The sequence below is a fragment of the Anser anser genome (assembly GCF_964211835.1).
Source record: "Anser anser genome assembly, chromosome: 14".
In the NCBI taxonomy this organism is placed as follows: Eukaryota; Metazoa; Chordata; class Aves; order Anseriformes; family Anatidae; genus Anser; species Anser anser.
In genome coordinates, this window is record NC_139735.1 from 13,394,154 (window position 1) to 13,411,213 (window position 17,060).

Here is a 17,060-nt window from a genome sequence, read left to right on the forward strand (position 1 = left end):
GAACAAGTCTGCTCAGTTAAGTTTGCCAAATTAGGACTATTTCTGTTAAGGAAAGACTCCATCAGCAACTCTGGCTTCAAAGCAACACAGATCACCAACTGCCCAGCCAAGCATCTAGAGGGGAACAAATGGCAACTTGCTTCCAAGTATGGACTGCAACTTGGCAATTACAGGGATGTAAACACTGGAAACAGAACTTAATCATTTCAGCTCCTGCTCTGCACAGGCTGCGTCCAGTTCGTATTGTCACCTTAAGAATGCCACAGTTCAGGAGAACAACACCAGAAGACATAAGTTAATTCTTGAGTACACTTCAAAAGGTGTGGAGGAGAAAGATTTTTGGAAAAAGAATCTTCAAAATGCCCAAAAGGTACAGCTTACACTTACAAGACTCGTTGTAGCCTCCCTATATTCTTCTGCGCATTTCATTGAGCAACAGACACCATGCAGAAATAAGCTTTTATTCACAAATCCAGGGAGAAGCGTAGGCAGAATTTCAAAAAAGCATGCATAGCTTGTAAAAGATGTACTGAAACAGTAACAAATGCCATAAAAGCATATTTCTCATGTGGGACCCAGTTAGGAGGGGTTTGTAACCAATATACAACACAAGGCTGCTATAAACGGGTTGCAAGCATTCCCTCACAGGAAACCTGCTGCCCCATTGCCTTAAAATTAATAAAACAATCCACTTGGAATTTCACCATTTATCTGAATCTCTTTCCAAAGGGAACAATAATCATAGGTAATCTCAAAGAAAACTTATGAGACCTTGCTTCGAAAAAGCACTAATGGCTTCAATGCAAGGGGCTTCTGTCATTCCTGAATATCAGTTTCTAAGTGACACAACACAGCCTTTTAAAAAGATGCGACAAATAAGCAACATACCACCCAAAATATAGGTGAGAAACAGCAATAACAGTGGAATATTGGTTACTGAAATGCATTTCTGCACCTCTCATTGAAATACTGAGTTTTACTAGGTGCTGAGGAAGCACAGAGTTGTGCCCAATAATTCTGCTAAAATAAAACTGAATGAAGAAATGACTTGTGCTTCCCCCCCTCTAGTTTTGTAGTGTTCTAGAATCTAAGCTGACTTAGTTAATTGAAATAGTACATCAAAACAGGTAATCATCTTATGAAGGTTGTTCCCTGCCCCCTCCCCCCCCCCCCCTTTTTTTTTTTACCTGTGTAACAAGAGGCTCAAGTAGTCTTTCAACCGCCAGTGTTCTTATCTCCAAGCTTTTCGGGTCCCATTTGAAGTTCACGTTGCCTGCAGTAACAGCCGTCATTTCTAGAAGAAAAGAGCTCCATGAATAACTTGGTTCTGATTAACTCCATTGGCATTTATTTGAAAACAATATAAAACCAGAGGCTATTAAACACGCAGCACGGCCATTCTGTGTAAATTAAGTCTACAGTGTGTATGGAAATATTAGTGTTGGTTGAGCTGGTGATAACTAAAAAAGTAAAATTGCTTGCTATGACATACAGGCACTGCGTGTGTGCTCTGGTTAGAAAAGTAAAACCATGAAAACAGCAAAACCAAACAACCACCCCAAAGGCCCAGTACGTGAATCAGAACAATGACGAGATAGGTAGCACTGGCTACTCATCAGCGGCCCCCGAGCAATGAAAAAGGGCCTCAGAGGCGAGGTGGGACTGGAGAGATGAAGCTAGAGGCAAAGCAGATAACCTCTGCCGACCGCCGCCACCCCTGGGGCCAGCCGGCCCAGGTCCTGGGGCCAGCCAGATCCTGACTCCAGCAGCACCCAACAACTGCTGGCTTGCCCCAGTTACTCAGCACCACCCAACATCGGTGCTTCAAATGCTTCGGCAAGCAGGGAGCTGGGGGCTAGCTCAACTCGCCCATCCCATTCAGCCTCATTAAGTACAGGAGTAAAACAGCAAACGTAAGGTAAGCCCCACGCAGCCAGAAAATTCAGCTGGTTCACGTTCAGCAACTTAGATAGCTATTACACTTCCCCTTAACATTTATATAGGAGGGAAAAAACGGATTGGCATGAAGAGATCTCTTAAAAGCTGTCACTGAGCCTTTCCTTCCCATTGCGCTTTTATGCCGACGTCCCGATGGAACTGCTAAAACGATTACAGAAAAGGTTTAGTGAAATTACTACAACAGTTCTCCTTTTCTCAGAAAAATAGAAACCCGATCACTAGGTTAACACCATGATACTGCATAGCACAGCAAACAATCCTGATAATCACAACTACAGCTCCAGTTAAAACAAGCGCACAAAACCAGTTCATGGTACGTTAGACCCAACAGATTCAGCTCTTCCCGCTTTAGGTTGTCCTCCAAACACAAACCTGGGTTCGGCGTAGCCTTGAAACTCAGTGTTTTCAGGAAGTTGGGAAGAGTAATCAGTTCTCAACATCTCCTTCCCCCCTTCTGCTAAGCACCTGCTGTTAGAGTTGCTTTACAAGCTTATTAGCTGGTATTTTTAAACCTTGCTCTGGACAGGACATTGTCTGCATAGCATCTCAGAAGACAGACTGCTCCGACAGCACCAGATGTCCCCGAGCTGCCAGGCGAGCACGACGTCCCATTATTTTTAAGAAGCAGGAGGCAAAGCGCTAATTTTGGTACCCAACCATGTTTACAACACACACCAACAACTAAGTGTTTTATAGGAACACGGACAGTTACACAGCAGAAGCAGCACACACACGAACTGTTACTTCCCATTTAAACAAAATCTCTGGCACCTGAGAAGCTCAGACCAAGGCGGGAGGGAGATCAGGGCCGAGCATCACCTGGCTGCAGCCAACAGCGCCTTCGGCCGGTGTCTGACACCAAGGAGGCAACGCAAGCGATAAAACGCTCGCTACAACACCAAAACACATCTTTGCCCTGAAAAGCGTCCATGCAGTCACATACTGAAGCACGACTTCGCAAGGTGCAGGGCAGGAGCATTCGCTTCACCTGCACAAACCTCTCCACTCCCTCCCGCGCCCCAGGCGCCTACGCTGCTGCAGGGAACACAAACTTTAAAAGCTGAAAGCTTAGAAAAGGGGAATAAGGAGAGGTTGATCATGTTAGCATGTGAAGTACTCCTGATAGTTTTAAAGCAAAAAGCTGGAAAGCACAGACAAAGGGCCAGGCTGCGACACCTCCCTGCCACGGCAGGGGGAGGAAGGCTCCCTCCTCTTCCTCACCCCAACAACGGCGAGTCGAAGGCAGCGACTCACAAGGTCACTGTCCTTGTCTCCCCCTTTTTGTTCTGCTGCTCCAGCTTTGCACCGGCTCGTGCCAAGGCCCAGATGTGCCGATGCTGGCAGCAGGCGAGCAGCATGGCTGCCGTGGGAAGAGCAGCAGGCTGCAGCACGACCTCAGCACACCACCAGGAGCCATGGGCACAGGTTCTCCAAAATCCTGCACGTCCACGCCACTCCCCAAGGTCAGTGACAGCAAGCTCTCCTCCCTCTGCAAAGGTAAGTTTTTCAGGTGCCAGGCTGTAAAAATGCATACAGAACCCCCCCTCTCCCCCCACACATCCCCCTGCCCTGAGTGAGGCACGTCACTGCTTTATTCCCTCCTGGTTAGCTGGTTGTGAATGCTGCCTACATAAGCAGCCAAGAAAAATATGCTGAAAGCCTTTATGGTTTCTGAGATACATACCCAGGGCTCTGGAAGGTCCATTAGGTTTCCAGGTAAGAGCTGTTTCTATATATTTAATGCTGTTATGCCTCTTTCAGAAACAAAGCGTGGGGCTGGAGGTAACGGCAAGAAGATACATTAATTGTATTAGGAGGATAATGAAGGCAATTCATCTGAAAACAAGTTCGTATGACGGCTCACGAATTGGCCAAAAGTAATGGTCCATAAAACCACTTAGTATGAACTTTATTGAAGTTTACCTTAAAAACATGGCTTGATACCAAACACACTGTTTGGCAGCAACAGCTCGGGTACCACTTGTACGCTGCAGTAAATACAACGCTTTAAATACTTGCAAAGAACACAGTAAAAGGCGACAGCCTTCAAACACATACGTGAATTGGGTGGTTTGGGGGGATAAAGGGACAGCTGCCAGGGTCAAGTGAAGGCAGGGCTGCGCGCCTGAGATGAGGAAGCTGTGATTCGGTGGCACGTCTTGTGCCTGCTCAGCTTTGTGCCTCTTGGATCCAACTAGGCCATCTAGCACACAGCGTCAGCGCACGGTGTGGCAGTGCTCAGCTGTGTGCCCTCGGAGAACACCCGGCGATTCCCAGGAGGAGTGCAACGGCTGTAATGTCTAACGGAGACGAACGTCCCCTGGAAGCCAGCCGCCACCGCAGGCCAGCGCAGCACCGCTCTCGGAGCTGGGACAGCCCAGGGGCTACGGAGGAGCCTCCCCGTGCCACAGACTTACCACGAGCAGGACATACCCCAGGCGGGACTCTCAAGGACAAAGCACTGCGTGCTACAGAGCGGAAAAGAGTGAGCAACACTGAATCTGAAGTGCTGGAATATACAGAAAGACGCCACCGCACAAGAAGCCACGTTTGCCCAGCCCGTGGTTCCAAAAGCAGCAGGGAAGCTGCTGACGAACCGCCGTTCATCCTCCCACAGCCCTCCAGGAGCTCATTCCCGTCTTCACATCCCACCCGCTCTTTGCTGGCAGAGCTCTTCCCATGGCTGAGCGATTAACCAGATGGGGAAGAACTGATTTGGCTGGAGGGAAAGAAATCCATTTCTGCAGGGCGGGACGCGCTGCCCATCTGGCTCACCGCGCTGCCACAAGCACTGCTAGCAGAAGCAGCCACGGGGAGAGTAGACGGCTACAAAGACGTTCAGGTGGACACAGAGCAGGGCTGGGTGCTGCAGCTGAGCCGTACCAGGTGCCGCTAAAAAAACCACCATCAAGCGGGGCTGGGAGGGCATTCCTGCTCTCTGCTTGTTTCAGCCTCAGACACGAGGCCACGAGGTTAAACCACGCTCACAGCCCAGAGGCTGACCGCAAACCCTTCAGGCCGTTACAGGGGTCCTGACGGTGCTCGGTGTTTCAGGAGGTGCTGCAGAGTAACGCACTTTGCCTTACCGGTTCTGGCGTGCACACAAGGCCACGACAGGTGGGGAAAGATTATGAGTTTAAGGAAGCCACTTTCAAAGCTCCCTGCTGCTTCCAGAAATTTCAGTTTCCAGCCAAATAGCATCTCTGCAAGAGCCATCCCTGGGTACCTCACCCCCTGCCTCCTCCAGCAAATCAACCGTTGAAGCTAAAGCACAGGTTCCCGTTACACTCCCAACCTCACGCACGCGCTGTTGCGGTACAGACCCTCCCTTCCCTGCCACAAACCTGCCCCAGCCCCGCACGCACCTCCCGCGGAGGTTCAACGCTCTCAGGGGAGCCCAGCCCACGCACATCACCTCGCCGGCTCGCTGCGCTGCCTGCAGGGCACAGGACTGCACAGCACGCGTGGAGGTGAGCCGAGCCGTGCCGTGCCACCCAGCTGCACCCGCGGCAGTGCCCGGCCCTGCTCGGGAGAGGCTGGGGCACGGCCCACAGCCACCGCTCGCCCTGGCAGAAGGACGCTGCCCCGAAGCTAGCTCTGAGCTAGCACGGCCGACCTGCGCTGCACCAGGACATCCCCCAGCCTCCTGGGCTCTGGACCAGAGCAAACCTCTCCCAGCCGGGCAGCCACAGACCTAACCGTGGGGCTCCTCTGCTGCAGCGTAAGCCCTACCACCTTCTGCTGTCGGCAGCAAACAAGTTGGCCTCTCCCTAAGCCTCTTACCCATCATCTTCTACCAGTCTTCAAATTTCAGCTATCCTGACACGGTGCTTCCAAAAGCCTTACTGAACCGCAGCACACTCGCCCGTCTCTAAAGGACGGCAGCATTCCACCCGTGGTCTCAGGAATGCAGCAGGGGACAAGGCTGGGCCAAGCACAACAGCCTCCGTGCTGAATTTGAGCATTATGTTGTTCAAAACCCAAACAAGAGTGTCGCATGAGTAGTCTGACACAGTGTTTTGTCTATACCTGGGAGGGCGCTCTCCATTTTAGCTCCCTGTCTGCTACCCAGCTAGCTGTTCCCATTTTGTGCAGCTGATTGTGCCCAGGCCCAGCAATGTGTACTCCAGCACATTATTTTGTGGCTTATTTCCCCCTCTCCTATTTCCCTATGCAGTCACAGTCATTCTGAATTATATCCTCTCCTCTACTGTGCTCGCAGAGTCCCTTTGGATATTCCGCACGATGCAACACGGATATCCCTTATTCCATCACCCATGTCGTAAGCCTGGAACGTGGGGGGGGTCGTGACAACAACCCAGCTTCATCTTCCAGCCAGAAGGCAAGCCACGCTTCTTCGCTCCCAAAGGAATCCTTTTGGTTTGTTTCATCACCCAAGCGCCGAACCCACCCGATAATCAGCAGGGATCCTTTACCCTTGCTGGCGGACGAGGCAGAACAAAGATCTGTAGAAATGTACCTAACGTCCACCCGAAACGTGAACCTTGTGACCATCTCGGTGTGAGAAAGGTTACGGCACCCGGTTCACACCCCACTGACAGCTCAAAACTGTTTTTCATAGAACTGCCACCACTCTCCCCAGCGACACCATTTTTGTGAACACTTCTTTCCGCGCCCAGCCTCCCCGTGAGCGCCTGCCTCCTTCCACACCTAACGCAGCGCTCCTCTCAGTGCAGGAATCGCTGCTGGCCAGGGCTGTTTGGCACACACGGTGCTTTCCAAGGAGGATTTAAGTGGTTTTGATCTAAGCTGTTTATTTAAAGCCAAGTATACACAACTAAAAACAGATAGTCATCTTCTAACATAACCTGCAATCTCAAAGTCCTTCCGCGCGGCTACCGAATCTCGTTCTCCACCATAAACGCAGCGAAGTTTTTACCTCTACAGAAAGCTCTGGCATTAGGATTTCGCAACCTGAAATATGACTACAAGCTATAGATGCTGCACTGACTACTCTTTAATTATTAAAATATTTCCATCACTTGAATGTATTCAACCTCACAACAAGTTTTTGCACAGGCAGTAGTAACCAGCCAGGCGGGAGGACGAAATTTCCCTTTGGCTACGCCTGTATCTCATCAGCGCCTCCGCAGGAACGGTGCCCACTCGGAGCCAGCTCCCAGGATCTTTCTGCACGTACCCCTGGTACCGCGGTGCAGGAGGCCTGCAGGGAGCCACCTGAAGCCGTCAGCCAGCACCCAGACGTGCACCGTCACATAGCTGCTGCTTTAGCAAGTCTTTAGACCTTGCTACCGAGTTAGGAGTTACAACCTCGCCCAGTGTCCCTGCAAAAAGCAGTTATGCCTACAGCTCCTGTTTCTCCTCCTGTTCCACGCATTGACACAGCAAAGCACACGAGGCCACCGCCAGGTCAGCACCCAACACGCTTCCCAAAGCGGTACGTGCTAGCTCCCAGCAGCTTCCCAACTGCTGCTGGAGCACGGAGTGAAGTAACTTACTTGCATAAAAAAAAAAAAAAGAAAAGAATGAATTCTGTAAGAGCAGGTTTTCACACCTGCAACTTCCTCTGGCTATCGTTAAGAAGATGGAAGCAGCCTCACCAGTGTTCCTGGGACCACAGCAATGACCGCGCAGCTCCAAATGAACTTTTTTTGGAGCAGTAACTGCTAGCAGCAGCCTCCCGCCTGCCTTACGTAAGCGTTAGGCTTTGATTGTTCTATTCTGGCATCATTATTTTGCCTCAAAGGAGCTGGAATGGCGGTGCAAGCCAAATCACAGCAAGCACGGGCAATTACTGGTTTATTCATGCCACATTAAGGCTTCAAGTCATGGATGATATCCTTACAGGATGCAAGAACCAAACTCGTGCCTGCTTAACTGTCCAGATGGATAAGGCTGTACGGCCCAACAAGCTTCCCATTTATTTCTGTATGGCTTGTAGCTTCCAAAATTCACCTAGGAGTCTACACACAAAGAAAACTGATGAGGTATCGGGCACTGCTCTACAAGATGCATACACTTCTCCTTAGCAAAAGGATCTCTGTTATAACCAAGATTTATTTTCACATTCTAGCTGCAAAACTTTAAATTTAGGGAAGGAAGAGAGCACAGCCTGCGCAGGGAGCTATGACCGTGATCAGTAAACCCACTCACCCCGTCTTCAGGAAAATATTGGTGCCATTTATGCCAAAACATGCAACACTGACAGCCAGAAGACACCTTCCAAAATCAGCACGAGTAATCACTAGATTTCTAACCCATGCATTTCAGCTGCTCTTCGGATCAGGACCGCAGCCATGCAGAAGGACAACGCACCTGCAGTTCCAGAGAGGAGCAGCACCCCTCACTAACTCAGCTCCGCAGTGAAAGCAACCTCACCCCCCCAACCCCAGCCCTCTCACCACCACTCTCCCTAAATTTAAGCTTATGCCGACAGCACGTGCAGACAGAACAAGCAGACCCAGCTGGAGCGGGGACGTCAGAGCCCAGGTGAGAGCCGTACATCTGTGGGACCACTTCAGCGCCACTCCTGAGAGCCCTTTAAGCTCACCCAGCCTCTTCCCACCCCTGAGGCTCAGATCCATGGGGAAGTAAAGCTTCCCTAAACCATTAACGGGAGAAGAGCTGACTGCCACTTAGAGCACGCGTTTCAGACCCTCGGGGAGCCACAGGAGCTGGAGATGTAATAACCAGGCTGGGGCTACAGAGCGCTCCCCTGCGAAGCCCAGGCTCCGCCAGCACAGGTTCCCGTTACCGATGTAAGTCAGCAGTGAGTGCACGTAAGGAAAAAGGGACAACCTTTTAACAAACGAATTTTTGCCACAAGTATTCCTGAAAGTTTGTAATAAATTGACCTACTTTATCAGTTGGCACAAAAATTTGCCTGTTCTTCAAAATTAATTCTTGCTCAGCTTGCAAAAAAAAAACCAACACAACAATTGCTAGCAATAAAAGGCAAACAAACCCGGGGTATTTTCATTCGGATCTTCTTCAGCTCTCCATCTGCAATAAAAGTGCAGTTTAAGCTGTGGAGTCAGAAATAACCAGGATCTGACCCCACTCTAACCACATTTCCATTCCCAAATGGACGCGTTGTTATGCAATACCCTTCAGTGCTTTCAGCTGACCCCATCTCTTACATCTGGGCTTTCATTAACAATTATGGAACTGGAGTATGCAGATACGGGAGCTGTTTGAGCTGACACTCGTGTTTTGAAAGAAGAGAAATGAGACTCTTCTAATTAGAGGTTCGGTAAAAGAATTTGCTTAAACATGGACAAAATGGACAGTCTATACTAAGAGAGACTAAACACGATACTCTTCTCAATTGCACCACCAGCATCGAAGCAACTGAAGACTACGGAGCAAGAACTCACCATCATATTATAAAAGTGAGAAAACAGTTTCTCCATTGCCTTTTCCATTTGCGTAAGCTACTGAGAGAGCAGCATCCACTAAAGCAAAGAAGAACGTGAGCCTAAAGATTCCTCAAAAGTACAATGCTTTCTCAAGTTTCAACAAAGTCATTTAGAATTTCTTTCCCAGGCCTTTGCTTTCATTCAGGAACACTCATCTAAGAAGTGACACAGCAATTAGTGGGGGAAAAAAAGAAAAACGGAGTAAAATCCACAAGCGATAATGCCCAGGAATTCGCTTTATGCACACGGCAACTTTCAGTAACATCTTTTCACTATAAACAATGAGTTAGTTATGTGGGAATAAGAATTGCACCATCATTGCACGCCTCCAGACAACTCTCAACTCGCAGCTCCACCAACACATGCTGCTAGTTAAGAAGGAAGAAAAAACACAAAAACAAACCCCAGGATGAAGAGCGAACATGAATGTAATACACAAGTGTTGTTTGGATGAGCTAAGTGTCTTTTAAATGACTGCAATTATCTGGAGGAATACATACGGGAGGATGCTCTAACAAACACCTTCCCCTCTCCCCACCAGCCCGGAACAAAGCCGAAGACGCTGCCAAGGTGGAGGGGATGGACCAACAACAGCTTCACAGCTTCTCCAGAAGAGCAAAGCAAATAGTAATAATTAAAAAAAAAAAAAAAGCTGTTGTAATAAATTCTTGGATGCACACCACAGCTGTCTGCAGAGCCACAACCAGACCCACCAGGCACGAAGCCGCTGTGAGTACGCAGCGGCCTGCTGGAGTCAGGGCAGCGCGGTGTGCCCAGACAGGAGCCCCTGCCCGGCACTGCCTTAACGCGCGGATGGCCGATGAAAGCAACTTTTGGTTTAAAAAACAGCAATATCACTAACCCACCCACATTTCCTAAAAACAAGGGGAAGGAACTGGAAGGTTTGAGAGGAAGGAGTCATTGCTTGATTGTTTTTGTAGGGGGAGAAAAAGAGAGGGGAGGTTAATCTGCTAACAGTGATTTACTGAGTTAAAAAAAAAAAGTTATAGTCTGATTAAAGACACCTCTCTCTCTCTCTCTGTCTCCTCACCTTCAAGAACAAGAAACAAGACGAAGCTCCTGTCCTGTCCCGCTGCCTTTCCCCCAGCACTCGGGTTCTGCTGAACTCTGCACCTTTCACTGACAGCCACTGACTTGCTAGACCCACGACGACGTTCTGTTAAACACAATCAAACTATCCTGACCAATTCCTGCAAACTCAGTAAAAGTGCTTAAACCACCTGATGGCAGAGTACTGATACACACAGACAAGAAAGGAACTTTCTGTCCCCCCCAGCCCTTTCAGGCTGTAAGATTTTAACCCTGTACAACTAGCTTGCATTACTCTGTTTTGCTACAAATAAACCTTCTAGCTTTTTTCTTTTTTTTTTTTTTTGCTGGTGTTTGTTGCATTGTATTTCATTGCTTTTCTCTCTAATCCCAGCTAAGAGTGAAGAAAAAAAATAATCATAGTGCTCTCTTCAGTGTGTCAGTACAAAATGAGAGCACTTTGAGGATTCCGGGAGCAGTGGAAGTGCCCTGGACCTACACGTAATGGCTAAGCCCACTGCCCTAGGAGCCCTCCCCACAGCTCTGCTCTCAGGGTGTGCTGCTTAATGTTAGTTAGGAAATGTTTTCAGTTGTAACAGCAGAGGTTCGTAACTAAACACATCTTCCAAGAAGTGGAAGTGGCAGTAGCTATAAAGCAATGCTTCACATCGAGATTTCAGCTATTTTCATACAACCAAACCAGATGATGGCTTTTTGCTCTCCCAGAAAATACTGCATGTTCTTTCTTTGTATAAAGCCTTTCAACTCCCAGTCAGGTTTGTTGATCTGAAAGAAGTCATTGAACTGGGCGTATTAAAAACAATGACCTTTCCTTATGTTTTACTTGCTCCTTCTATTGTTTGCTTGTTCCCCTCCCGTTTTGGGATGGTGTTACACACTACCACCACCCACAAAAGAGATAGAGGGGGATATGGAGAAGGGAAGCTGAATGATTGTGGGGGACAATAAAGAGAAAGGTGGCCAGGGTCAGAAGTTCTGAGCAGGGAACCAGAGGAGGGCCACCACCTAAGGGCATCCATCAGACCCCCACGGCATCACATGGAGCCACTAGCGTGACACAGAAGGAACGGGAACGACCCCTGGGGTTCCTGCCCTATTCCCTCCTCCTGGTGCTGTTACCTGCCAGCGGCCACGAGCGGACCTGTAATTTCAGACCTCAGCCAAGTACCAGGCGACCGACACGGAGCTCATGGGACCCATCCAACCGAGGCCTCCCCGCAGCGAGGGGCGCGCGGGCAGGACGGGAGGCTGGGCGGACGTCTCAGCCGCGCTCATCACATCACACCAAGTCCCCCGCTCACCATCTCCAGCTCGTTGTTCTGACTTCTCATCCTTTAAATAAATTATTTAAATTCTAAGACTCCTGGGCTCAAACACCTGGGCACCAGGTACTGCTTGAAACGAACTCTGTTTCTCCACACTGACAAATCGCATGTGAGGTCTGTACAGAGCTTGTCACTTCTATACATACCCGCAGCCCACCACCAAATGTTATTTTATGAATTATCCAAGATCCCGAGCAACTCCTCGACATTGAGCAATGAGACTCGCTAGGTCTCCAAGTCATGCCAAAGGAAATTAGTTTTACAAGTATACATTACAATGACACATTTGCAAGTAGGATGGTACAGGACAGGCAGCTTGTACATCTCCATGAGCTGCATTTACGCAGCAGAGACCTGCCTGCACCTTCCCGCGTCTGTCAGCACACAGCCAGCTCTGTCCTCTGCTGCTCAACAACGCTGCCTCTGAATACAATTATTATTCTAGTCAATAAAAAAAAAAATTACCTTTCTATGGCTTCAGCTGAAAATCTCAAGAGCACTTTGCAAAGATGAATACTGACTTGCCCAGTGCTACGCAGGTTAAACACCATTTTATAGGCACACAGCTCAGCCTTGTTTACATGAAAAATTAAGCTGACCCTCTTGGGTATGCAAAACTATATTGCTAGTGTAGCCTTTGTGCAGACTATTTAAGTGGATCTTGTAGGCAGAGTTTTTATCACCCAGAAAAAAAGGTAGGACAAGAAGAATCCTCCCTTAAAGCCTTAGAGCTGCTTTATCACCTGTGAAAGCACCCAGAATAAAACTGAACGAACAAAAACTTCAAACCCTTGAGGGGGTGGGAAAGGCGGTACAACGGCAAGGGTTAAAAAAAAGTTCCCGGTAGCATCGCTTCTTTTTACTTCTTACTGACTTCTTTATTAATGGAAAAGAAGCAAATCTGCTATTTCCCTGAACACCCTCTCAATCTTGTGCTGCACAGCAGCAAGGACAGAACTGTCTGACCTAAGCTTTCACATCTCCAGAAAAACAATAAAATAAAACCTTCTTCTCCCGATCCTTCATCGGCTCTCCACAAGCCCTCTAATTTCAGTCTCTTTTTCTTAAAATAGCTGTTGAAGGCTACTCCAGAGCAGGGCGCACCAATGGGCTCGCAGCATCCCAAACCTAACTTACACCAACATCTCATTTGCTCCCTGGCATCAGCTCCCGCTGACCAGAAAGCCTTCTGAAGTACCAGCAGCAAAGCACCGCTCCGCTCCCTAACAAGGCAGGGACAGCTTAGAAAACTGGATGTAGTTTGGAAAAAACGCACACACAACTAAAACTGTATCTCATTAGCAGCAGTGAAACCCTACCTGCCACGCTGCTGCCACTGCTCCAGCTTATTTGCTCACCCCCTCGGAAACATTAAGGAATTTAACTCACTCCTAGATCATCACGTACATCAACGCTCCTCCTCTGTGTGTCGTTTAATGTATTAAAACAGACCTACTGGGGAACTGTTGGGCATCCAGTTTGGTTTCATGTTCTCACTGCTGTTCCACTCTCTACCTTGGTAAGTTATCCCCCTTAGTTATAACTGACCCCAAGTTTGCTTTTCCCATTCGTAGCTGCCTGATTTAAAGAAAACATTTCAAAATATACTCTGTTGAGTTTAAATGATTAATTAAGTAGCTGTCTTATAAATTAGAAAAATTATGACAGAATTAAGGCGATGTCAAGGGCCTAGTGGAGAACCTCCCTTTGCAAACTGGGGTAGTTTAAATCTGAATACTGAATAATTTCTATCACTTCACAAAGCATAGAAAAAAGGTTACTCCTCTTTGATACCACCAGAGCTGTTTATAAACATCTGTGAAAGGATCAGCAGATGTTTTACATGGTGCAGCTGGGATTAACTAACAAAAATATGTAATCATGTTCAGATAAAAGGTAGCTAGCTCTTTAAAAAGAACAGTCGAGGAGGAATTATGAATCATATTTGAGTATCAGATTTGCTAATAGGAGAGCGCTATAGTAAGCCATTACGCACAGGAAAACAAAGTCACGCCCATTGTCACCCTGACTGGAAGACAATGAGTCGCAGTTTTTCAGGAGAAAGATCCCATTTACAGTTGCAGTGACTGCATGCCTCCTGCCATTCCTTTACCTCAAAGAAAAACTTCACTGCATCAACTTCCACCTGCCACTGTTGCTTCCCGGTGCCCCAGGTCACCCTCAGTGCTCATCTTTTCTGTTTACTTCCTCCAGCAAGGGTGCTGGTATATGGCTTTGTGAGTACTTTTTATTTTCAGTCTCACACGCTGGATTAAAATAGTATGGAGCTAGAAGTAGTAATTATCAAACATCTGCACTTTCTGTGAAGCTGCAATTCTGTTCAACCAATGCACGAGCTACAAACTCACTGAGCAGAGCTATTCCGGATTAGCTATAAAGCTAAATTAGGGTGAATTCCCAGAAGTAATAAAGAACCCAAATCCTCAAGGTTATATACATTAAAGTTCCACAACATGAGACTTGGAGCAATTTCCAATTATGGCAAGATAGCAGAAAACAGTAACAGACATTCAACGCTGCGTTGGGTGACTTTGTCTCAATATGGTATGGTCCCAACAAAATAACAATCACTCCTCTTTTATCCACCACGTTTCCTCTGGCGTCCAGCAATGCCACGAGATGCCAGCAGGACTGAAGCTGACGCAATACAGCAAGTGCATTCACAGGATGGCATGGCCTCGTACGTCCTCACCCTAGACTGACCTCGCTATCCATCTATGACAAGTAGATTGCTTCTGCCGTTAAATGTTTGTGAGCTTAACTAATTCTCTCCATAAGAAAAGAAATTGAGAAATCAAATTGTAACAGTAGATACAAGTTCAGTGCGGGTCTGACTTTCCGCTGAAGTCTATTTCCAGCCCATAAACATTTCTACTTATGTGGATTCTTTTGCAAGATCAGTTTCTCCATCTCACAGCTGCAGAAGGAAGATATTCATGCCGCTGAAAACACACAAATTAATTTTCTATTCCATCTTTCAGTTCACTTTATCAGACCCACGGAAGCCCTGTGAAGAAGCTGTACATTAACGTTTGCCATTACACGTCAGACACTGGAAACGCTGATGTTTCACAAAGCCGGAGAATGTACCGAGACGTAAATATACGCTTCAGTATTTTAAAGCCATCACAGGATTTCTAATCTCTGCCCGCTGCGCTCCCCCCTGCCACCTTGGGTAAACTTTTAATCTGGGATGCAGAGGCCTATTATTAGAGCTGGCTGAAAAAAACACGAAAGACCAAAGGCACGTTGTTTGTTATGGACAAGGTTAGGGCAAAGCATTTTAAAAACAAAAACTAAGTCATCGTCTGTTTCTCCCGAGGAAAGTCAAAGACATTTCCTTCAAAAACTGTTTCTCTGTGAATAACGAACTGTTAATGACTCAACATAAAACAATGTCCTCTTTAAACAAGAAGTTTCAATTCGGCAAGGAGAAACAGCTCTCACCAAACGCTTAACGCGGCCTCAGCACCCAAAGACCCCGCGTTTTGGGCCGTAAGCTGGGCTTTCAGTCCATTTCGGACCAGGCAGGAGCTGAGAAACCCCAGCCTTCAGCAGGGCTGGAGGAGGAGGATGTGCGCTGGAACCAAGGCGCTGCCAGCAGGGCCTCTCCCACCTCCCCCGCTTCCCACGCAGGAAAAACGCAGGAAACAACAAGGAACCGGAGCGAGCCCCGGGAACACCTTTCACACAGCCCCCGTCTCAAAAACACAAAGGGAAAAATAAAGGGGGGGGAGGCGAGGGGAAGCAGCAGAGATCCTGGCTTAGCTCAACGCAGCTGCCCCGGGTGGGACTCGGGGTGCTGGGAGCAGGATTTGGGCACTCGCAGCCCGGGTGGGACGCGCCAGCTCCGGCAGGGGACACAGCCCAGTGGGGAGGCCCAACAAGCCCCCCCAGCTCCCTGCTAAATCCCAAAGCCACACACTTTCCTGCAGGCTTCCAGCCCGAAGTACTGTGGGGCAGGTAGGGGTAAAAGCAGGCCGGTACGTCCCGCTGAGCGACCCCAAGGCCTGAGGCAGCGTGGGCTGAGGTAAATCGGGCCAGGAGCCACGACTCACCCCGCTTTGGGGGTACCAGCGGCGGGACAAAACTTTTTGCCAGCTCAGGGGCACCGCACTTCTCCTGCCGCATGCTGCCGGGGCGGAGGCGGGCGCACAGAAACAAAGTTAGGCTAAGGGGAGCTGCGAGCCGAGGCTGTGCTTGGCGTATGGAGGCACAGACTCCGGGCCGGGGGAGAGGAGCGTAAGCACGAGGGCAGGCTCGATTCAGGGGGGGCCGCAGGGAGCACGACCGAGGCGTGCCGGTCCACGAAGGCATCGCCCCAACCAACCACGCGAGCCCACCCCACGGCGACCCCCAGCCCTCCCCAGGAATCGCACCTCACCCCCCGGGGCCAAAACCCTTCCCCAACCCCCTCCGCCCCCCCCGCCACCGAAACTCGCCCAGAGTTGGCCGAAACCCCGGCTCCTGCCGAGGCGAAACGCCCCAAAGCGCGGCCCCAGCGCCAGGCCCGGGCGGCGCCCCAGGCCCCAGGCCCGCTCCCGGAGCCCGCCCCCAGGGTCCCGGCCCCCGCCCGGACTCCGAGGGGGGACCCGGGGGGCTCCCCCCGAAGGGGGCCCCGGGCACGGAGCGACCCCCGCGGGCCCCCCCCCCGCCGCCGGGCCCCCCCCCCGGCCCGCACCGACCAAAAGTTTCCAAGCGGCCCCAGGGCGGCGCGGGGGGCCCCGAGAGTTACCGGGGAGCTGGCGGAGGGCCCCGCCGCGCACTCTCGCTCCTCTCCGGCCCCCGGCCGCTTTGTCCCGGCCGCCGCCCGCTGCCGTCCCGCGGAGGCACTGGGCTCTTCCGGCGCCTCCCGCCGCCGCTCCCCGCCCCGCGCCGCCCGGCCCGGCCCGGCCGCTCCCCGCGGCGCCGCCCCCGCGCCGCCCGCGGCCAGGTGAGGGCTGGGGGAGGCCTGGGCACGGTCCCGGGGGGGGCCGCCGTGCCCCCGGCTCCCCTCGGCCCCCCCCGAGTCCAGCCCCGGGGGTCCGGGCCCGCAGCCGGGCCTGCTCCGCCGGGCTGGCCTGGGGGGCTGGCCCGAAAGCTCGCGCCTCGGTCCTGGGGTGGGATCAAAGTTTTCAGTCGAAACTCCTTGGGGTATCGAAAATCTCCAAGTTAGTGATCAGCTGGGTTGGAACCACACAGTCACTCCAGTTGGAAAACATCTAGGCGAACCGCCACTTGACACAGGTCCACTACTAAACCACGTCCCTCAGCACCACATCCACACATCTCTTAAATACCTCCA

At 50.2% G+C, this 17,060-nt stretch overlaps 1 protein-coding gene across 2 annotated transcripts in view; it reads right to left on the reverse strand.

Moving 5' to 3' along the window:
- Positions 1-16,670, reverse strand: part of CTNNA1 (catenin alpha 1) — a 114,695-nt gene extending 98,025 nt beyond the window's left edge. The window contains exons 1-2 of one of the 2 annotated variants that reach the window (XM_083798749.1): positions 16,512-16,670; positions 1,188-1,294 (exon numbers count right to left, since the gene is read on the reverse strand). In XM_083798749.1, coding sequence (XP_083654875.1) covers positions 1,188-1,292 — 105 coding nt within the window. In that variant the 5' untranslated portion in view covers positions 1,293-1,294; positions 16,512-16,670. Of the gene's footprint in view, positions 1-1,187; positions 1,295-16,461 lie in introns of both variants that reach the window. The other variant, XM_083798750.1, reaches the window with a different exon arrangement.
- Positions 16,671-17,060: the final 390 nt, after the last annotated feature.